The 23,371-nt window shown below is 45.0% G+C and overlaps 1 protein-coding gene across 2 annotated transcripts in view; it reads left to right on the top strand.

Moving 5' to 3' along the window:
• The window catches only part of ARHGAP31 (Rho GTPase activating protein 31), a 110,420-nt gene extending 92,569 nt beyond the window's left edge, over positions 1–17,851 (top strand). For both annotated transcript variants that reach the window (XM_001502618.6, XM_070243744.1), the window contains exons 10-12: positions 474–1,049; positions 7,240–7,520; positions 10,639–17,851. In XM_001502618.6, the coding sequence (XP_001502668.4) occupies positions 474–1,049; positions 7,240–7,520; positions 10,639–13,071 (3,290 nt within the window). In that variant the 3' untranslated portion in view covers positions 13,072–17,851. The remainder of the gene's footprint in view (positions 1–473; positions 1,050–7,239; positions 7,521–10,638) is intronic.
• Positions 17,852–23,371: the final 5,520 nt, after the last annotated feature.

Below are 23,371 nucleotides of genomic sequence, written 5' to 3'. Positions count from 1 at the left end.
TCTGCCAGAGAAGACTTAAAACAATAAGTTTTAAAGTTTTAAAATAAAGCAAGATTCTGTTAATTTGCCCTTTCTCTTGTCTTCATTTTGAGCAAGCATCATTCTAGCATCTCCCACCAATCTTTTAATTTTTTCGTGATCTACATTTAATGCTCGGTGGATGGCTGCTCTGTGTGGCAATCTTAGCAGTGGCCTTTTGATGGAAACTGCTCCACCTGCAAAGTTTAAAAGGGATCCATATGACACGACGGCAGATGGTACTCTCGGGGCATCATGACAAAATTCTGTGCACATGAGAAGATGCTTCCTCTTGTCAACCACATGTTGTATACCTGTCGTTCTTAGGGTGGCTGTGCCCTTATTAGCATGCTGTGCCTTTCCAGTACTCAAGTATTGTGAGCCTGCCCTTATGGAGGGCGCTGTGCAGTCGTGTGTGTGCCCAGCCTGCTGACCATGTGTTTGCTTTTCATTAGGGAAAGAAACCAAAGGAAATTTCAATCGAACAGTCACCACCGGTGGATTTTTCATTCCAGCAGCGAAAATGCACTCGACCAGCACGGGCAGCTCCTGTGACCTCAGCAAACAGGAGGGTGAATGGGGCCAGGAGGGTATGCCGGCAGGGGCGGAGGGGGGCTTTGACGTGAGCGGTGACCGGAGCCAACTCCAGGGCGCTCAGGCCCGGCCGCCCCCTGAGCAGCTGAAGGTGTTCCGGCCCATCGAGGATCCCGAGGGCGAGCAGACGGCCCCCAAGATGCTAGGCATGTTCTACACCTCGAACGACAGCCCCAGCAAGTCCGTCTTCACCAGCAGCCTCTTCCAGATGGAGCCCTCGCCCCGGCACCAGCGCAAGGCCCTGAACATCTCCGAGCCCTTTGCCGTGTCCGTGCCTCTCCGTGTGTCAGCTGTCATCAGCACCAACAGCACCCCATGCAGGACACCCCCCAAGGAGCTGCAGTCTCTTTCCAGCCTGGAAGAGTTTTCTTTCCAGGGGTCAGAGAGTGGAGGTTGGCCTGAAGAGGAGAAGCCACCGGGAGCTGAGACTTCTACAGGTAAAGGAAGAGAGAGGGTCTTTTTCCTTTGCAAGAGATAAAAACGAGGTTTAAATGTGCTTTAACAGAGTTTGCAAGACAATGTAGTGAAGGGGTGAAGAGCGTGGGCTCTGGAGTCAGACGGCCTGGGTACAAGCCCAGGCTCAGCCGTTTTGCTGTACAATCTTCAGCACGTTAACATAACCTCTCTGTGCCTCAGCTTCTTGATCTGCGAAATGGGAACAGTGTTGCTAACCGTACCTTCTTCATGAGTTTGTCATGAGTATTAAATTAGTTAATACTAATACTAATATAAAGCTCTTAGAACATTGTCTAATACATAGTAAGTACTCAAAGAATGTTACCTTACGATTATTATTATTTTATTCACTCACACAATGAGAAGGCAGGAGGGAAAACTCACAGAGCGGAATGCAGAGCTGGAACTGGGTGTTCAACTTTTCCAGATTCAATCTCTTTCCACACATCCAACCCACATTTCTACATCATATCTGCAGAGAACATGGCTGGCAACCCAAGCAATGAGAAAGAGCATCTTTCTCCCAATGTCCTTCTATCAAACACAGGGAAGATTCTGATTGGGCCTGCTCGGGTCACATGCCTAGTCTTGGACCAATCACTGTTGCGGGGCTAATAGAGTTGGTTCTAGGACCGGCCAAGCTTGAGTCCCTGGGCCATCTTTGGAGCCGGGAGGGGTTCTGTGATCAACAGCCAAACATGAGCCACATAAAACGGAGGTAGTGAGAACCTCAAGGCAAGGATGACTGAGAGACAAATTGACAAATGCTCATTGTGATTTAAGAATATTTCTATTTCAGTTAATATTAGCTAACTTTTTTGGAGCACCTCTTCTGGTGTCAGGCACTGTCCTGAGTGCTGAGCCTGTGTTATCTCATTTCTCCTCACAGCCACCTCAGGAGGTGGAGGTAGTTACTCTCATCCCCATTTGCTTAGAGAGGCATCAGTTAACTGGCCCAAATCCTCATAGCAAGGAAGTGGGAAAACCAGGATTTTATTCCAGACGAAAAAATCCATGCTTTTAAGCATTCCGTGCTCCCTTACACGTTTGCTCCAGGCTGTGGAGTTACAAAGATTGTTAAGACGTGGTCCCCTCCCCCGGCGAGCTCACAAACCAGGAAAGGAAACTGAAACTCTTTGCTGAAGTGCAGCCCAGGGTCAGCCCGTGGCAGTAGCTGGAGAGTCTCCTGGGCTTTCTGAACGAGGGAGAGCCTAGGTCCCTGAAGTATCATGGGAGAGGTTTCAGAAAGGACCGCAAGGGCATCAAGACGAGGCAGTCCCCTCAGGAGGATTCCAGGAAGGCTTCTCAGAAGAGGTGACATTTGGGCTGGGGCTTCATGAATATGTAGGCTTTCTCCGTGAAGAAAAGATGGGAAAGGACATCCTAGGCTGCGAGGCAGCTAAGTATTGTGGGAAGTGTGTATGTTTTGGACCCCAACTGGGCTGATTCAGACCCCAGCTTCACTACTTTTTGGCAGCGTGACGGTGGGCACTTGGTTGATATCTCTGAGCCTGTTTTCCATCTGCAAAGCAAGGATGGTTCCTATCTCAATGGCCTGGGTGAGGGCTGAATGGGAGAATGTTCATAAAATGGCTACTCATGGTGTGGCTCACAGAAGATGCTCAACAAATATTTGTCCTTTTCTCTTCCCCCTTGCCTTGAGGTTGGGGGCACAAGATGAGCAAAATCTCAGGGGCGTCAAGTGACGCCCTGTCTGGAGATTGTGCTCTGGGCTGGTGTAGGGGGAGCAGGATGAGGGCCAGGAGAGTTACTGAAGCCTTTGAGGATGAAAGTGTTTTCAGAGGTTTTTATATGATTAGTTATCCTCTCCAAAAGACAGTGTCTGCGGGGCCCAAGGGGTCTTTCGAAGACAGCCTGTCTTTTTTTCCCCTCTCTCCTTCCTTGTCTCTGTAACTAAGAACACCCAGGCTATATTAAATTGGTCTGGGAAAGACGCTAGTGGAGACACCAGCTGCCTCCTTGCTTGTGCCTAGTGGCAGTCAGGGCAGAACAAGGGACCTTGTAGGAGGCAGCTATGGAGATGTAGGACTGAGGACCAGAAGGAGATGCCCAAAGGTTCAGGGCCAGTAAGGCCCTCACCCTTCTCTCTTATGGGGTTAGGTTAACTTAAGTTTCTTACGTCCTTCCATAATTATTCCAAATGGAGAACTTCACCTTCCTTAATAAAATACTTTTTTGTGTAGTAGGAGTGGGTAAGAAAAATTAAAGATGATTTTTCAGGTTACCTAATTAAAATTTCTAGTCACTCTGGTCAAACCAGTTCTTCCACTTTTGGCCAATCTAGCTGAAATTCCAATGTGACCCAAAAAGTAAGAGATAGCAAGTAAGTATTGCACTTTAACTAAAGTGTTCACAATTAGATCATTAATAGCTCCAAATTAAAAAAAAAAGGATTATTCAATTAATCATCATAACTGATTATCTGACTTTTGCCTAATTCAAGACTATGTCTTGCTAACCTCAATCCTTGGGGTGAGGGGGAAAAGAACCACAAACTGGATCGTTCTGAAAGTGAAGGAAGAGCTTATGGGCTGGCTTAACAGTTACAACTAACACTCTCTGCTTCCTCTTCTAGAAATTCTTATTAAAGGGAGGTCAGAGTAACCATATAGCTTTAAGGAAACCTGATCAATGAAAACACAGAATTACTCTAAGATATCTTAGGAGTTACTGAAGAATTTACAAAGGAATTCTTTTAAATAGTTATATTTTAGTGCATCTGAAATATGAGTTACCTACACAAATTTGTTTTGCCCTATTATCTTTTTAACCAGGAGCAGCCTATCTCATAAACCCGCTATTCTATTAGTTAAGGTAGAAACCAAGCTGCTGTAACATAGAGAACCAAAAACACAGTGGCTCAGACAAGATGGAAGTTGATTTCTGTCTTATCTATCAAAGGTAGGTGGCTGTGCTCTGGGAGTTCCTCTGGGGTCCCAGGGTTCTTCAGCCATCCCAGAGGTGTTGTCCCTGCCCACACAGTCAAAGTGGGCTCAACACCCCCACACTCACATTCCCACCTGTGGGAAGGGAATCAGGAGAGGCAGCCAAGCAGCTTCCACTTAAGAATGGACCCAGAAGTTGCACCCGTCACTTCCACTTCCATCCCACCTGCCAAAACTGACATGGCCACATCTACCTTCAATGGAGGCTGAGAAATATTGTCACTAGCTAGACAGCCATGTGCCCCCCTAAAACCTGGGGGTGGGGGGCCAGTTTCTATTTATAACTAAAGAAGAAGAGAATGGATATTAGGGGACAATTAGCAGTCTCTGCCCCGTGGTCACCCACTTTGTGCATCATGTGGCCTGTCCTGGGAACCTGCCAGTGCCCTTCCTTTGTGAGCTATAGAGATTCTTTTATAGCTTAGAAGTATCCTTCAAATCTGTCAATCAGCAAAAATGTATTGGACTCATAGGCTCTTAGCAGATAATTTCTTGGAATAGATATGCCTCTGGCCTGAGGAACTTAACCCAGGGTTGGAAGCCCCATACATGTGAAAAGAAAATGGTAGGCTTATGACTTGGCACCACATGGATGATAACAGTGAGTGCTGCAGGAGATGGAGGAAGGAGAGAGTGGTCAGGGAAGGCTCCAAAGAGGAGGAGTTAGGTTTCTGGTTTGAAGAATGGATTAGGTTCAAATCACAGGGAGGACCAGAACAGAGAGGTATAAGGCCTGGCAGGAGGAGGAGGAGAAGATGTGGCTGAGTCAGAGTGAGCAGGGCTTTGAGCAGGAGAGTGAGTGATGCGAACAGCTCACATTTGGCACAGGCCCTTCCTCCATGCCTCATTTTAAGAGTCCATATTCATGGTCATAGTCAATGGAAGGAAGACACTGAGCTCTACGAAAAGAGACACTGGCAAACACGTTCAACTAAGAGATCTTCGTAGAATGCTAAAAATATATTTTTGAAAAATACTGATGCATTAGGCTTTTACCCAAAAGTTTCACTTCCAAGAATTTATCCTAAATAAATAGCATCACAAGTACAAAATGTATATGCATATCACGGCATTATTTGTAATAGCGAAATACTGGAAACAACCCAAATATCCATCTTTGGGAGATCAGTTTAATAAGTAGGGTGCATCCACACAATTGAGTCCCATGGAGTCTGTAGCTTTGTGAGCCCTACACCACATTTCCTCAAGCTCCTGAGCATCTGCAGGGGATGGTTTCTGTGCACACCGAAGGCATCCTATCTCAGGTGTCTGCCTTGTGTTTCTGGTTTTCTGCCTCAGGGCTTTTTCTAAAGGGAGGATCTCACCCAGCCCTTGCTCTGGATGGTCCAGAAGTACAGAGAATTAACTGGGGCAGTTCTCAACCAATAGGACATGGGAATTGGTGGCTTAGTGACCCAGCCTCCCACCCTTTGGAGGAATAACTGTGGGGCACATTCCTCATGGTTCCCCAGAGGGCCACCAGGGATTGAGTCCTGGTTGCTCACTGTGGTAACCAGCTCAATAACATATTCTTTATTGACTTTTCGTCCATCACTGTCTCACCTCCTCACTCCTACTTCATGGAACCACCTTCCAAATAAGCTACCTGCTGACAGGACCTTGGCTCAGGCTCTGCTTTGAGGAGAACCCAAATGAGGCCACATCCTAAAGAACAATGAATCTCATATATAATATGGCATAAATTTCAAGATATATTCTTAAGTGAAAAAATGCAAAGCATGGAACAGTATACAGTATATACTATATTTTGTGTAGTAAAGGTGGGAAATAAAGTACATACAGTAAAGGTATCTGCTTATGTATGCAAAAATGAATTATGGCAGAATAAATCTGTATGAGCCAGTATATTAGTATAAAAATGGTTATCCCCAAGGGAGGTGGAGGTGTGGAAAAGAGTGGAAGCAACAGGGATGAAAGCAAAATTTTTCTAAAAATACCTTTTTATATAGTTTTAACTTTTGAACTCTGTAGATGTTTTACATATTCAATAATTAAATTAAATTTCAAACATAAGCCTGCTAAGTAGTGGGCAGAGGAAAGTGGCACGATTGTCAATGCTGAGGCGTTATTAGTTCAGATGTCAGGATGCTGTCTGACTGAGTTTCAAGGCTGGCATTGTGCTGAGACACCTTGAGTTAAGTCACCAGCATAACCCGTGGCAATGAGCAGAGTTTGTTCTTAACCAATAAACCTTGAGCTTGTACCCTATGTCAGACACTAATAGGCTTTTGCCTCCACCATCTACTTTATCCTCACGACAGCCCCGCAGTGTACTGTTATGCCGTTGTGCCAAGATTACAAGATTCACTGAGAAACTAGAATTTGAACTCAGATTTCTTTAATTCCAATGTAAATAATAATAACGTTACCAAGGATCTGCTAGGTACCCAGCACTGTCCTAGGTACTTAGTCTTTATTTTACACAGTGAAAACAGCCTTATACACTGAAATAGGACCTTCATCATGCAACACAGTAGAGGCCAAACTTGAGGTCTGCCTCCCTGTCCCCTGCCTTGGTAGATGTTCAAGATCAGAGCTTAATCATTTTAGATGTATCCAAATTGATGTGCAGATAACCCCTGGGAAGAGTCACACAGGAAGCTGTCAATCACAATCATAATACATCTTTGTAGCTTGGTGTAAATAATAGATTTCTCTGACCTTAGGCAACAAGCCTGACTTCTCAGGGTCTGAGTTTACTAATCTCTGAAGTGAAAGATTGGATTAGAGCAGGATTTCTCAACCTCGGCATTATTGACATTTTGGGCTGGGTGGTTCTTTGTTGTGGGGGCTCTCCTATCTTCTGTAGGATATTTAGCAGCATCTTTGGCTTCTACCCACTAGATGCCAGTAGCCACTCCCCCTACACAGCTGTGACAACCAAAACTGTCTCCAGACATTGCCAAATGTCCCCTGGGGAGGGGAGGAGCAAGATGGTGTCCAGTTAAGAAGCACTAGACTAGATGATCCTTGAGGTCGCTGCCATCCCTGACAGTCCGTGACTCTGGCATCTGAGGACAGGACATTGCTAGGAGGAAAGGGTAAAGAATGTGGCAGGGCAGTGAGCTGTGGGAACTCCCTCCATCCTCGTGAAGCAGGGCTGGTACAGGACAGTGAGTGTGCTGGGAATGGCCTCTCTTGAAAGGAAGTCTCCTTCCACTGATAACTCTCATCCTCATTGCAGCTTCTGGAGCTAAGAAGGCGGCTCTTGAGGATGCCAAGCCAGGACCTGAAGCAGTGAGGACAGTGGAATGCAGCAAAGGCCCTTCCCTGGAGCCAGGTGCCCAACTGGAGGAGAAGAAAATCTCGGAAGTCGCCCTGGGCTCTCAACATTCAAGTGAATTAGAGAAGAGGCTGGATCGAGGGAAGGCAGTGGAGGAGAGTCAAGAGGCTGGCCAGGTGGAGTCCAGTGCTCTGCAGGAGAGCCCCAGGGCCAGAGCCGAAGCAGTGTTTCTCCATGAGATGGTAAGGGGGACTCCCTGCCTGGTCCATCTAGTAGAGTCCTCTTTTTCTCAAGAGCTCGTGGTACAGCTTAAAGTAGATTTATTTACTTATTTTGGGAGGAAGAACTTGTTTCTACCAAAGGGACTTGAGGAGATAACCTCCTAATCAGGTCTGGGATTTTCTGCAGTGGACTTTTCAGAGGTCCTATGGTGATGGGAAGGAACCATCCCGTTCAGATTCACTAGGTCAGACTCAACCCTATTTCTGACCACAAGTCACCATAAACCAGTAACATGTCTTTGGAATGTAATGACATTCAATCCTGGAAGCAACACAAAACCTACTTGTCATATCCTGGTCCCAAATATGATGACCATTCTTGGGTACAGCTCTCTTCTTCCAGACATCCTAGATGGGTAGTTGTCTATGCTTGTCTGTAAAAATATTGTGAAAGATTTCTGGGACCCATTTCTTCCTCCGATGGCTTCTGGAGAAGTTAAAACATGATGTGAGAGCTTACTAAACGTCTTTCACTTTTTAGAGGTGAATTTTCCAAGGTTTTATGGGATGTCCTAGCATAAGATGAAGGTGTAAGGAGGTTTTCCAGGAACATCCAGGGAGGAGTCCTGCATTTGGGAGGCAGCTCTGTGACCTGGAGGAGTGTGCTAAAGGGGAAAAGGAAACTCTTTGCCTTTAACTTGCTTCCAGGAGCTTGGTTTCTGGGGGATGCACAAAAGGCCCATATACTAAGAGTTAGGGCAGTGCATGGCACCACAGTGGCCTCAGGAGGGCTTAATAAGGATTCTTGTAAGACATGTTTGCATTTGTAGAAGGAGAAGGATACAGAGATTATTATGGGTATTGAATTCTGGTAGGGATCAAGTCTAAACTGCTTTGAGAAGCAGACACAGTTAGTGCTGGAAGGAGCACCAGGTGGATTCATGGGAACAAGTAAAGGCATCAATTCATTCATTCATTTAAAAACATGTATTAAACACCTACTTTGTGGGAGGCCCTCTGCTGAGCACTGGGATGGCTGCAGAGTGCCAGATGCTCACTGTCCCTGCCTTCTTGGAGCTGACAGCTTGGTGGGTGAAAGATCACTAAGTAAGTGATTTCTAGAGTGATAAGGAAGTATGGAGTTCTGTGGGAGCATATAACAGGGAGGAGGGGAGTCACAATGGTGAGAGAAGGCTTCTCTGAAGAACAGACAGACTGAGAGCTTAGCTAGAAGAAAGGGGGAGGGGGAAGAATAGGAAAGGAGATACTTCCAGGCAGAAAAAGTAAGCATACCATGAATTTGAGGTGGGAAAAAGCACAAAACATTCAAGGAAGGAGAAGAGAGCTGGCGAACGGGCACGTGGACTAGAGAAAGTGAGGCCCAGAGGGAAGCAGGAGCCACGTCAGACAGGCCTGCTTGGAAGGGAGTTGGAGACTAACCTAAGGGCAATGGAAACTCTTTTGATCTGTTCAGAATTTTATCTTTTAAATGTCACTCTATTCTGTGAGGAGAAGGGCAGGAGAAGGGGTGAGGATATCAATTAGGAGGCTAGCATGTGGCAGACCAGGGGAGAAAAGATGGTGGTTTAGACTGGGGGCAGGAGGCAGGGGAGGTGGAAATGGAAGGATCTAAGAGCTATTTAGAAGGTGGAGTGAACAGGACCCAGTAAAAGATTGAATAGCCAGTGAGGAAGAAGGAAGTGTCAAGGACACCCCATAGGTTTCTGATCTGAGCGAAAGATGCACTATGGTCCCCTTACTGAGATGGCAGAGAGTGGGGTGCAGGGGAGTGTAGATGTTCATTTATTCATTGAAATTTATTGATTTCTTAGGCAAAGATCAATAATGTAGGTGCTGAGGAGAGTAAAGAGATGAGTAAAAGGCTGCCCTTGGCCTGAAGGAGGGCAGAGTCTAGTAGACAAAATAGACACGTACACAAATCAGTGCAATACAATGGAATCAGATCTCAAAAATATCGCTGCCTTCTGACCAAGGAATCTTACACCTGGAGAGTTATCTGAAGGAAATAACTCAAAAGAAAACACTGAATTCATTTCAGTTCAACGGACCCTTCATTGAGCAACCGCTCACAGTACGCCAGGTACCATTTGGCCTCGAGGAATCAAAGATGAGGGAACACAGTCCCTGACCTCGGGGAGCTCACAGTCCATTGGGAAAGATAAGACAAGCGTCAAATTAACTAATATGAACGACATATGATCAGAGCCAGGTGAGAAGTGATGTCAGGTTGGCAGCAGGTCAGACTTCTCAGAAAGTCTTTCACCCTCACTGGCCGGAGAGGCCTCCCCAAACTGCTTCTCCTTGGGACAAAAAATGATAGGCACTGAAATCTGTTTCCCTGGCCCCAATCAGAACTCCCTTTGTCCCTTTCCTGACTGAAGCTTTGGGCTTTGTGTCCGGAAAGGGAAGAGTCGAGAACAACAAAGAGAAGCTGGACTTTCGGGAAAACAAGGACAGCAAACAAGGTGCAGGAAGAGGCACCCCATCTCATTCATGGTGGTTATCTGTAGGTGGTAGAAATATAAGATTTTGTTGTTTTTGTATTCTACTTTCTTTTAATGCATGTTAATTTTCTTTCCATGTGAAATATGTATTTCCTTGGGGGAAAAAAATCTCTATTTATTTGGAAAGTAGGTTTCAGGGCAAGTTAACATTTTCATTCCACTGGGAGAATCTGAGTCTTGTGTGCCAACTGGTAAAGCTGAGGTTAAATGAGACCAGGGGTCGGTTTGTTTTATAAGGCAACAGTGCAGAGGGATTAAGAGTTCATGTTCTGGTGTAGACAGAGCTGGATTTCAATCCCGGTCTGCTGCTGTGTGACTTAGGTAAATTGTTTAATCTATGTGAACATAAGTCTCCTGCTCTCTAAAATGGGAGTAATTATGGCGGTAGTTATCTTTTAGGGAAAATTAAACACGAAAGTACAGTAAAAGCATGTAACGGGACATGGTAAGCCCTGAATAAACATCCACGGTTATTATTCATGCTGTGTCCTTTATTTGCTGAGGTGGCGCAGCCTGGCAATGCGCCAGTCTCTTCAGTCTCACTGGGAAAGAGTGCGGATGTCAGCACCGACAGCCTTTGGTTCTAAAATAACCAGTTTCTTGATGTTTTTCAGGATGAAGATGATCTGGCCAACGCCCTGATCTGGCCGGAGATTCAACAGGAACTGAAAATTATTGAATCTGAGGAGGAACTCTCCTCGTTGCCACCGCCTGCCCTAAAGATCAGCCCCACTCAGCCAATTCTGGAGTTCAGTCCGGCGCCCTGTGCTTCCTTGGAGCCTCCTGGGAGCTCGTCTTGTGGCTCGGCCCCAGCTCCAGTCTCCGCCCCCCTGGAGGAGTGGACTAGGGATCCAACCAATCAGAGCACACCGGGGGCCTCCACAGCAGCCAATAGAGAAAAATCCGAAGCAAGCCGCAGCCTGCCTGGATCTGAGCCCGAGAAGGGCCAGCGGCCAGACCCCAGCAGCCTAGCTCCTCTGGAAATAGTGCCGTTTGAGGCGGCTTCTCCACAAGCGAGGGTGGAGGTGGGAGGTCCAGGGAATCCGTCTCCTGTGCTCCCGCCTGCTCCTCCCCCCCCAACCCCAATGGAGGAGGCGCCTCGAGTCCAGCTGTTGGAGGGCGGCCCTGAGAGAGAAGACTCATCCAGGAATTTGAAGACAAATGCAGATACAGACCAGCTGAAGTCCAAAGGCAGCCCCGGGATCCCCAGTCTCTGTCAGGAAGACGAGGCTGCTCCAGGACAAAGGGAAAAGCAAAATTCAAAGGATGCTGCTCCTGAGGGGAAAGGCTCTGGTTTTCCAAGCCCCACAAGGGAGGTTGAGATCTCCCCACAAGGAGAGGTGGATGTAGCCCATTCAGTACAGGAGCCCTCGGACTGTGACGAAGACGACACTGTGACAGACAATGCGCAGCATGGCCTGGAGATGGTGGAACCCTGGGAGGAGCCCCAGTGGGTGACGAGTCCTCTTCATTCCCCTACCCTGAAAGATGTGCAAGAGGCCCAGATGCAGGGCTCCCAGGGCCTGCGACTGGAGAAGAGGCTTTCCCACAGGCCCAGCCTTCGCCAGAGCCATTCTCTAGATAGCAAAACCACAGTTAAGAGCCAGTGGACTCTCGAGGGTCCCTCCTCCAGCAGCTGTGCTAACCTTGAAGCAGAGGGGAATTCTGACCCTCTGCAGCACCTGTCACCCAGGAGAGAGATTACTGGATGGGATGAGAAAGCCCTGAGTTCCTTCAGAGAGTTGTCTTGCCCGAAAGGGACAGAGGCTCTTCCCAACCAGAAGGGACCAGGTGGTTTGCAGCCCAAACCAGCAGAAACCAGCCCTGTCAGCCTAGCAGAGGGAAAGGAACAGGGGACACCCCTGGAGCACTGCAACCCTCAGATTGAGCAAGGCAGTGTTTCTGGGCCGCAGAGCAGCCAGGAGAATTCACCTAGCGTGCAGGACAGCACCTCACCTGGAGAGCATCCCCCGAAGCTACCGCTAAAGACCACTGAGTGCGGGCCCCCAAAAGGGAAAAATAGGCCTTCTTCCCTCAACTTGGACTCTGCCATTCCCATCACTGACCTCTTCCGGTTTGAGAATGTGGCCTCATCTGGTTCACCTGGAATGCAGCTCTCTGAGCCAGGAGACCCGAAGTTCACGTGGATGACCTCATCTCACTGTAAAGTAGACCCCTGGAGGGTTTGCTCCCAGGACCCTCAGGACCCGGACATTGTTGCTCACGCCCTGACAGGCCGCCGAAACTCAGCTCCCGTGAGTGTGTCAGCTGTGAGAACCTCCTTCATGGTCAAAATGTGCCAGGCCAGGGCAGTCCCAGTCATCCCACCCAAGATTCAGTACACACAGATCCCACAGCCCCTGCCCTCTCAGAGCTCAGGGGAGAATGGGACTCAGCCTCTGGAAAGGAGCCAAGAGGAACCCAACTCAACTGGTGGGACCTCTCAGAAAACTGCCAAAGGTGATTCTCTCTCCTTGGAAAGCCCAAAGGAAGAGAAACCAAAGCAAGATACAGGAGCCATTGAGTCCTTGGCAGTGGATGCCACTGCATCTCGCATGTGTGAGGGACCCACCCTTTCTCCAGAACCAGGTTTAGCTAACCTGCTCTCCACCCAGGATGCAGTAGTGCAATGCAGAAAGCGCACATCAGAGACAGAGCCATCGGGGGACAACCTGCTTTCTTCAAAAATAGAGCGACCATCAGGGGGTTCTAAGCCTTTCCACAGGTCAAGGCCAGGAAGACCTCAGAGCCTAATCTTATTCAGTCCTCCTTTCCCCATTATGGACCACCCGCCCCCATCATCCGCAGTGACAGATTCCAAGGTCCTGCTGTCCCCTATTAGAAGTCCCACCCAGACAGTTTCTCCTGGCCTTCTTTGTGGGGAGTTGGCAGAAAACACGTGGATCACACCAGAAGGGGTTACACTTAGGAATAAAATGACCATCCCTAAGAATGGCCAGAGACTAGAGACCTCAACCAGCTGTTTTTACCAGCCCCAGCGGAGATCAGTGATTCTGGATGGAAGAAGTGGGAGGCAAATAGAATGACATCAGTTCACCTGCTGGTGTCTGAGAAAATGTCGTGATTCATCTGGAAGTTACTATTGGGACAACTTGCCATTGTTCCAGGCACAGGTTATCCAAGTTTGGGCTTAGTTTGGCCTCTTCTTTTTCTTCGGCCTTCTGACCATTTATTAATTAGTCCATTTGCCAGAAGAGAGGTCAAGAGAAGGACCAAGAGATGAAGTTTAAATAAGTCTCTATGAGCAGGCAGGGAAAGGTCAGGTGAGGGAAGAGGATGAAATGCTGGCCTCCAATGAGGTTTGGGACCTGTGAGTTGCGTTACTCCCCACTGCCATTATCTGTGACCATTGAGAGCTGGGTGTGATTATGCCTTTTGAAAGAAAGAGAAATCCTTTGCCCGTGTTGGAAAACGTTGCTATTGAGGTTTGAAGGCCTCCTATTTACTTCATGCTTTTTAATGCTCTTTAAAGCATGTGTTCTTTTAGACAAGTTTTCTGATAAGCTTTGTAAAAGTGTACTATCCAGAATAGAAGCAGATTTGGAAATGCAAACTAACGTACACTTAGATATCCAAGTGGGTGAATTCACCCACTCTCTTTCCCTGCAATCCCTGCAGATCTGTCCAAGGTGGCTCCATACGCCAGCACAGAAAGTCAGAATCTATACTAAAGAGCAAACTTGGAGACTGGCATGGTCCAAGAAGACTTTCTGGCTCTGGCTTCTATTAATTTGGGACTCCAACTGCCACTATCCTGCCCTCTGATTTATAAATCCAGTAGCTGGGGAGGGTGGGAGCTGAGCTGAGGGTTACCTCAATGAAATGTGCTGAATCTTCATTTAGGTATGCAAGAGTGAGGGGATCTGCTTTCTTCCCGATATCAGAGTCCAAAAACAGGATGTCTTCTTAGAGAAAAGCCTCACATATAGGCAGAACTACACTCCAAACTTAATGTGTTTAAATTGGTGGAGCATTAGCAGAAAACACCTGTAGCTCAGCTTCACACTCCGTCCATACTAGGCTGGGACCAGCAGTGCAGGAGAGGGTAAGCCGGGAGCCCCAGGAGGACAAGGCCGAGTCCTAGCAGGGTAGCCATCATTACTGCTTGGTGACAGCTGCCCTTCTTGAAAATGTATTTCATTTTAGCCAGTGGGAGCCTTCCTTTCTCCCTCTCCTTCCATTGCTCAAGAGCAGATTCAAGGGACCCCTCTGCTTTCCATGGTCCCCCTCATCCACTACCCACCCCAGGCACTGAAACTTGCTCTTCCCCTGTCTATACGCAAGCAGAAGCAATAAACGAATCTGATTCTATTTGTTATTTAGAAGTTCAAATGGGCCATTCCTTTTCAGCTGGAGAGAGGAAGGAGAACGAATCTAACCTGCTGGCAGATTTTTGGTGCTATCCCAAAGAGGGCTTCACAAGAGCCCTTCTCAAGGCAAAACCCTTCAGGGTATCAAGACTTTCAGACCTTCTAAGACAACTATCTTGTTTCAGATACAAAGAAAAATAGGATCTTTTTTTAGCCCTAGGCACCTCTTCTCAGGTTCAAGTCTGGCTGAATTCTGTCCAGAAGCTCAGTCATTGCAGAAATTTCTCTAAGGGCTAGCAGTACCTCTGGACAGACCTCACAGCCAAGGCTGGTGCTGGGCTGGGTAGGGGCTGAACTGAAGTTACCTCCTCCAGTGAGAAATGGGACGCTGATGCCCTGCAACAGATACATAGTCCTCTCTCTCTTCTTCCCTGATAAGCCTTACAAGCAATTTTGAAATCTTGTCCTACACCTTTGAAGCCAGTGTCTATGGCAGAGATAACTGGCAGGCCAGCTGATGAGTTCTGCTTTCAGAGGGCACTGCGATGTGTGAGCAAGGGGAGCAGTGAATAGGCCTTTGGTCAGTGTTTTTGCATTCTCACTGGGAATAAGACATTGTACCAAGAGCCAATGAGATGTCAACCTGTAAGAAAAGTCCTAAGGTATGGCAATTTTCCCTTCTAGGCAAGCAAGGTGAAGAAATATATTGGTGACGGATGAGGAAGGCCATGTTCAGGAGATTTGAAAAGTACATTCCTGCCTTATCAGAAAATGTGGCAGACAGGCTTTGTGTCAATCTCAGTGCACTGTGGTGTCTACGCTCTGATAAGGACCACGTTCCAGTTAGAATGTGAGAGGGCGAAGGAACTGCACTTTGCTTTACCATCAGAACTCTGAGCCAAGTAATGAAATATTTAAACTATTTTATGATTATTTTAGATTTTTGTTTGTAACACTTAGAGGATATATTTTTATTTGGGGATAGCCTGAGAAGCCACCATTTACATATTAACAAGTGAGTTCAATTTGAGGCGCCTATGTAGATTTATTAAATGGCTGCCATGTTCCTTAGACTCCGGCATCTTTCATTTGTAGCATCCTCTTCAGGCGTGTGGGTGTGTGGATATCATTATGAGACACAATGATAACTGTCTGGAAATATTCTCTACTCTGAGCTTTCCTCGTCAGTCAATCCAGAAGGCCTTAGAAGCTGGCTCACCTGCTCAGTAAGTGTCTGGCTGCTAAAGTGTGGATCTCTCCTTTGACTATTTCCCAGCCTATCAACTGTCACAAACATTCATAAACTTCCTGTGGACCGGGGCTAGCCTGGCACTGATGAAATTCCATTCTATGTTAAAGAAAACTATTTTTCCCCTGAAATTGTTCCCCAAAATGACCTGAGATTACCGATTTGGTCACCCACTTGGGCCTGAAAAATGAATGCCCTGAGAATGGCTGGATGGGAATCAGATCGCCTGCTTCCATCCAGAGGGACGGAATGGGTGCTGCTGGTTTTTGGAGGATCTACTTGGTGCCCTAGAAAGGGCTGCAAAATCAAATTCTCAAAGGGCACCTTCAAATCAACTATTAGTCCCCTAAATGGGGGTGGCTGACTTACAATGTTGACTTTGAAGTGAAATGCATGCATGTTCTAATGTTTTCCTTCAGTGCTAATGACTGCTTAAGAAGATAATGACCTATACATATTGGCAAAATGGCCCTCCCAGGCCAACTTTTTTTTCCTTCTTTTTTGCAAAATGGACCAGATAGAGGGAATTTGGTTTTTATTCTCTGCTTCACATAGACTATGAAGAGACCTGACCAAGAACCCCATTAGGATGGTTACCCTAATCTAAGCTCTAAAATTCAAAATGTTGGCCAAGTCAAAATTGTGGATTCTGGGGAACTTAAAAATATAAACATCAACATCCTCAACAAGTAATATTTATCAAGAGCTTAGTAATATTGCACTGGGTACCTTAGAACTCTTAAACCCTTGAAGAGTCTAATGAAAAAGAGGAAATAGATGGTAGCAAGTCAAACAGCAAATCAAACAACTGTTATAAACAGTTGTTTACAACAACCAGGAGCAGGATTTAGAACCATTTAGTTACAATTTGGAGAGAATTTGACTTGACTTGCAAACACAATTGCAAGTCCAGCAGAAGGTACTAGGGAGACACTCAGGCATTGAGAATTTTGCTTTGATCATTTAAAAAATTAGAGAATGGTAACTAAAAACAAATGTTTCTGAGGTTTTCTGTGGTCTTAATTGGTTTGGTTGTGAAGTCCTGTTGGATCTCTGCTAATGAGCTGGGCAATATCAGCGTTCCATACTCCTTGAGAGGGGGTTTGAGACTTCCATCATCACAAAATGGGTTGACTCCTATTGATGATAAAGTCATAGGTCCAAGATAAACTGTTATTTTTATGTCTAATGTTTAGCATATAATAATCACATTTGAGTAAAATTGGGTGGGAGATTCATTTGTCTACTGGGGCCTTGTGTTCTTGCCTGAAGAGGTGCTGGAGAATGTAAGATTCATTTGTCTGGGATTGGAATGGAGAGGTTAAGGGCAGGTCCAATTCTCACCAGGATGGGGATTAGGGCCACATTCCACCATGGCCTGTCCTATCTGATGACAACATGAATCTGGGAGTTAAATGTTGCCAGGAGTATGATTTTACACACTTCCAGCAGGAGGGTCAGCTCAAAACATGGAATGACAAAGAATGCATGGCCTCCTTGGTCAACACCTTTTCTAGTAAAGTCAGGCCAGAAGAGGGAGCAAGCACCCTTCCAAGCATGGAGAGGAATGGGAGATGGTAGAAGGGTGATTGCCTGAGTTCAGTGTCAGTCCAGATAGTATAAAATCGGGGACCACCACTGATTGACCAGCACACAGTAGATGATTTAGTAGCCTTGAGGTTCATGAGCAATGCAGGGATCACTTCTCTATGAGGATGAAGGAGGACGTAGCTAAATATAAGAAACCCACGAAGTACAGAGCCATGTGCTTTACCGGATGAATCACGAAGCTTTGCAATAACTTAATGCTATAGTACTTCCTGGCTAATAATTCTGCAAGGTAAAGCACTTTTTCAAAGGAGTCTGTTAGAAAGCCACATGATTTCAGCTGTTTGTTGAGCTCGAGTATGTTTCCAAAGATATAATCAAAATCTTTTTCTATTGATTAAAAAAATATAAATATTAAACTTATCCATAGAGACATTTAAGTGTAATTAAAACAGATTGTTATGCTTTAAAAATGTACTCTAATAAATGACATAAAATATAATGCTTATGATGGCACTATGAACTAGAGGAGGACATGGGGTCATCAAAATCAATAATAGGAAAAGTGGATTATATGCATCAGGCTCATTGTTCTGGTCTGTTCTGTTTGATGTCATTTTTTATTACTTCAAGGTTTGGTCTCACAGCAAAAGTCCTGATGATTTCTTTCAGTAAATTTTTCTGGTTTTTGTTATTTTACATCGTAATAATTGTCAAATATTTGCAACTTCACTCTTACTGTTGCAATCATACATGTCACCCAAGATACCCAGTATAAATCAATGGATATTGTAATGAAAAATGAGAAGGAAAAAAAGCTATTCCTTCTCAAAACTCTGCATCTTAACAAGTTATGTGGGCCCACTTACAACAGATGTGAACTCAGTTTTTCTATTACTTGAAGCAATCAAAGGGGACTATTCTCTCATTTGAGTGATTATGCTAATAACGCTCTGGTGGAAAAGAAAAGCGAAAGTTTGCTCTCCTGGCATATGTTGTCACAAAAATGGGGACAGGTGTTCAGTGGGTCAAAATGACAGACCCTTAGAAAAACAATCATGCGACCCAGGCTCACAACCTGATGATAGTTGCAGTGAAAAATATCATTGCCAAGGGGATACAAATGCTAGCATTTTGGCAACCATATTCCACTTAGAACTTTACACTACTCAGGCCTGCTCTGTCACCCTTCACTACCGCCCTAAATGTCTTTTTCTCCTATATACTCCCAGATCCCCTCTCTCCTCTGTCTCTCTCTCCTGAATCTCATGCCCACTGCCCCCAACTGGCAACACACAGTTCCCCTCACTCCTAATCTTTCCCACAGCTCCTCTGGAGTCCTTCTCTCCTTACAGTCTCTTCACTGAATGCTGTTTCCACTTCCTGGACGTCAATAAAACTTGACACTCCCTTGAGGACACTTCTTTCCCTGCACAAAAGGTTGCACGTTTTTTTCCATGTTACAGACTACAAAGAGCCAAGAAGATGTTCTCCAGTTTCCCACTTCCGCTTCTGCACCATTGTGTCTTCCCATCTCATACAAAAATCTCTTATTACCAAAATATATGGCATCCAGCTATTTTAACTTTTACCATTCTTTGTGGCCACGATGTAGTCAATGTCCCAGACTTCCCAGTTTTGGCACCAAGCTGTTTCCTCTCTAACTCATGTCCCACCATCATTCTGGATGACTTCAGTGTTTCTGAGGAACACCCATCCGACACCCTTGCCACAATTGCTTACAGCTTTTACCTTTACTCAATTTTGGCCATTTGCTTCCAGGGTTACACATCAGGCTGTTCCACAACCCAGAACTCTGTGATCCTAAACTCCCATATTCCATTCTCAGAACTTCTCCTTTCCTTACTCCCTTATTCCTTCTACTTGCTCAGATTACTAATGCCTGGCCCACCCATACTCCTTCTGACAGAGGATACCCCCACCAGACTTCATTCTTCCTTCCCTGGTCTTTCCAGACCCCAAGATGCATCATCTCAACTGTTCTCACCAGCACCATTACCTCTCTTGTTCACTAGTCCTTTAGCCATATCTGCTGGGCAAATCTCCAAACCAGGACTCTTTCCATCCATCTACTCTACCCTTCTACTGCGTCTACTGAGTTAGACCAGAGAAAATCATAAAGCCATGGTAGTGAGAGTCTTGGAAATTTATGGTTTACCACCTCAGCAGTGGCCTCATTCCCAAAGTTTACAAAGGCCATTCCATTATTCTAAGACTCCTCCTAGATGCCTCCTCACACCCTAAAATGATAATTGCTTCTTACTTGACCACGAGTTTATGCTATCAGATGTGTTTCTTCCACTTCCTGCTGCTACTTTCCTTTATCCATCTGTGTGTATCTAACCTCCCTTCTAACTCAGAGGAAATGCTAGTCTTCTTCCCAAAGGCTCCCAAGAACCCTTCTTCTTTCCAGTTCACTACTTCTTCATTCCAATTCACTACTCTGGACCAACTGCAACTGACCTCCGCCCCCCTTGCTCCATTAAAATTTCTTACTAAAGTTACAATGATCTAATAACCAAATTCAACAGTCAATTCTCAGTCTCTTGAATATTTGATACTGTTGATCATTCCTTTCTTGAAACTCTAGTTCACCTCATCTCTTGGAATTCTATTTTCTTAGTCTTGTTCATTTGAAAACTTCCTCTTCCTCTACGCTTAAATGTTGTTATTCACCAGAATTCTGTCCTTCTTTCTCTTTTCACTCCACGTGTCCCTACATTATCTTATTCATGCACATGACTTTTTCTATCACCCACACAGTGGTGACACCCCACCCCTCCTCCCATTTTCTATTTGCATGTACTTTTTAAAATGGTTGGCTGTCTTGCTTTAAATCTCCTTGACATTCTCCAAACCTCTTCTACACATTGCTACCAAAGTTGTCTAAGCTAGGGTAGTGGGTCTCCTCAAAATCACCTGGAGAGTGTGTTAAAACAGACTTCTGGGCTCCATCCAGAGTTTCTGACTCAGTCAGTTTGGGGTAGGGCTTGAAATTTTCCATTTCTAACAAGTTCCCAGTTAGGTGATGCTGATGCTGCTGGTCCAGAGATTACACTTTGAGAACCCTTGACTTGCGAGCCCTTTGGGTCATAAGTCCTCAGCTTAAAATCCTTTATTAGCTGTCTTCTGTCTACAAGTTTCCAGACTTCTGTCTGCTTAAGAATTACTTGAAGTGCTTGTGAAAGGTCCACACTATTGGGTTTCAACCTCAAGATTGATTTAGTAGTTCTGATTGTCCAAAGATCGCCCCTTTGAGACCTACAGGATAATAAAAATCCAAACCCCTTAGTGTGGATTTCAAGTCCCTCTGGGATCCATTCCTTGCACAGCTCTCCAGCATTACTGAACTAGTTATTTAAAAGCCTAGTGCAAATCCTTGCCTCGAGTTTTTGTATATCCTGTTCCCACTCCATGAACCCTCCCCCCATCTATGTGGTAAACTCCTAGTCCTCCTTTAAAATGCATCATGTGTGTTCTGCTGCCGTGAAGCCTTCCCTGACACTGTAGCTTCTAAGCAAAGTTGATCACTCTCTTTTCTGCATCACCTCCGCATCTTGTATATACTTCCTTTACTCAACACCTTTGTGTCACAATTATTGATTTACTTCTCTGCCTTCTATTAATGAACTCTGAACATCACTCTTTTTGGCCCCCAGCAGTGTCTGGCACATAATAATTGCTCAATAAATTGAAATGGGGGGAGGAGCCGTGGTAGAGGTGATTGATTGAGAAGGAGGGGAGGGAAAGCAGCTTAGGGAACATAACATGGAATCAGAGTAAATAGGATACTGAGGAATATTTCCATCATGCTCATGCCCATGAACTACCCTCCTCTACTCGGACACTTTTACCCACTTTAAGCCACCCAGACAACTGGTCAAGCATCTTCTTTCCTTTTCCAGTATCCCAAGTTCACTTGACTGATCTTTTGCTATACCATTTTTTCCACAATTTAATTTCCTAACATATACACCATTTAATTTCCTAACATATAAAAATTACCCAAAAAGGCCATTTTTTAATGTGTATACATCTCCTACTATCACTAAACAAAGATGGCGTCCTTTCTTTTACATGATCTGTAAGTAATAGAATATACAAGTAACTAGTAATTTTTCTCTCCCCCATCTGAACGTGGACCTTCCACAAAGGACAGCTGAAAAAGGTAGGAACATGTTGAACTGAAGGGTTTTATCTCCCTGATGGTGTCCTATCTGGAAGGAGAGGGGGCACCTGGCAGTTCCATTAGCCAAAATTAATTTTTATTTATTTCTTATATTCACTCATTTGTTTAGCCAGCTTGGCATCTGGTCCTCCTGTGCTACTCCTTTAAGATTTGGCCAAGACAGGTCAAACCAGAAGGGGGAATCAAGCCAACTTACAAGACTAGTCTATAATCCCTAATCAGTTATCTGGGCTACTTTTCAATGACAGAACCAACTTGGGGCCATTTTGATGAGACACCTTTGTGCCCAGGCCACCCATTGTGCTCTCAGCTATCAAGTAATCTCATCAAAATGGTTATTAGTCAAAAGAAGCATATCTTCAAGATCCTAAGGAAAGAATATTGAGATGGCAGCTTTCCCACTCTCCCTGTCTCCAAGAACCACCATATTTGGACCGAATGACTTTACAAAAAACAAGCAATAAACTGGTTCTCTCGCGATTTTCCAAATACCAAAATTGTTCCCACCTCAGTGGACTGTCCTTGCTGTTACTGTAACAGGAATTCTCCCCAAAGCTATTTATATGGGTCAGTCTTGCTTCATCTGGTCTTTGCTCAAAAATCATCTCCTCAAAGATGCCTTCTAGCAATGCCATTCCTAGCACTTTCTATTTCCTTGCCCTGATTTATTTTCCCTTTACATTTATTACTACTGCTAGGAGACACTGTATTATATATAAATTTATTTATGGCACATTTTGCACCTCTCACCCCCTACACTGTAAGCTCTATGATGGTAGGGCCTGTGCATTTCTTATTCACTGCTATATCCCCAATGCTAATATGCCTAATATAGTGCCTGGTGGCCAATACATATTTGTTGAATGGCTGAACAGACGCAGACTGAATGCCAAATAATGTAACTTAGCAAAGAAAGCATAGACATCAAAATATTAAAGAAAACAATGGCTAACTTAAACATAGCAGTCACCTAAGTAGCTGTATCCATATACACCTACACACCTCACAAAGCTGCCTTTGCTGAAAACCTATTGGGAACTCTTCTGCAAGAATTGTTTTCAGAGCCAGTTTGTGAATTACACGATTGGTCTTTTTACTTCATAAGTCATATTGTGTTTCACCAAAAACTTTACAGTGTAAAAAAGGCAAACTGAGCACAGAAAATACATGAGAATATATTTCAGGCTCTCAAGACAAGGCCTCAGAAGTTTAGATGACTAGTGACATCAATTGACTAAGTGTATCACCTCTCAAGAACATGGACTGAAAAGGGTTAATGCTCACAACATGAAGGTGCTGGAGTATGAAATGAAAAATACACAATTTGGGCATATGTAAAATTATCTGAGGACAAAGAGGTAACTTCTTATATTTCTCTTCTACTGCTAACTCCAAAAAGGCCGCTGCAGGTGGGTTGCTGCTAGACTGTGTTCAAGACCGTTTGGCTGAGGACTCACCCGTTCTTCCAGTCACTCGGTATCTTCAACCTGCCCACTCCAGCCCACGTGGCGTTTGCACTTATCTTCTCCCACTGATCCAGCCATACACCATCTCCTTCATGAGTGTGGACACTCTAAAGACTTTCTGTCTTAAAAAGTATTATTTCAAACAGCTAACGAAGAAAGGAAAATCCTTAGGGCAAAAGAAGTCAAAGAACAGGGAAAATGACAGCAATATCCTGAGTTTCAGGATGGTAGCTTATTCAAAAATATATTTAAATGTCATAGGGCGAACAGAACACTGAGTTCGTGTCTCAGAAATTCTTCCTCCCAGTAGGGAACAGAGAAGCCCACCCAAAACTATAATCACTCTTTCCCCTGTGTATTCCAATAGTATTGGCCAGACAAAGAAAAAGGGAATGGGTCCTCTTAGGCAATTCCACTCATCTCCTTTTTGGTAGCAATAAGGGCAAATGAGGATTAAAGATAATAAGAAGGACTGGAAAGACAGACACACCAAAGGTACTGTGTCAAGATTTTTTTGAGATGTGTTCATAAATGAATGAGTTA

This window comes from Equus caballus, chromosome 19 (genome assembly GCF_041296265.1).
Source record: "Equus caballus isolate H_3958 breed thoroughbred chromosome 19, TB-T2T, whole genome shotgun sequence".
NCBI classification, from domain to species: Eukaryota; Metazoa; Chordata; class Mammalia; order Perissodactyla; family Equidae; genus Equus; species Equus caballus.
This window is presented reverse-complemented; position numbering and strand designations above follow the sequence as displayed.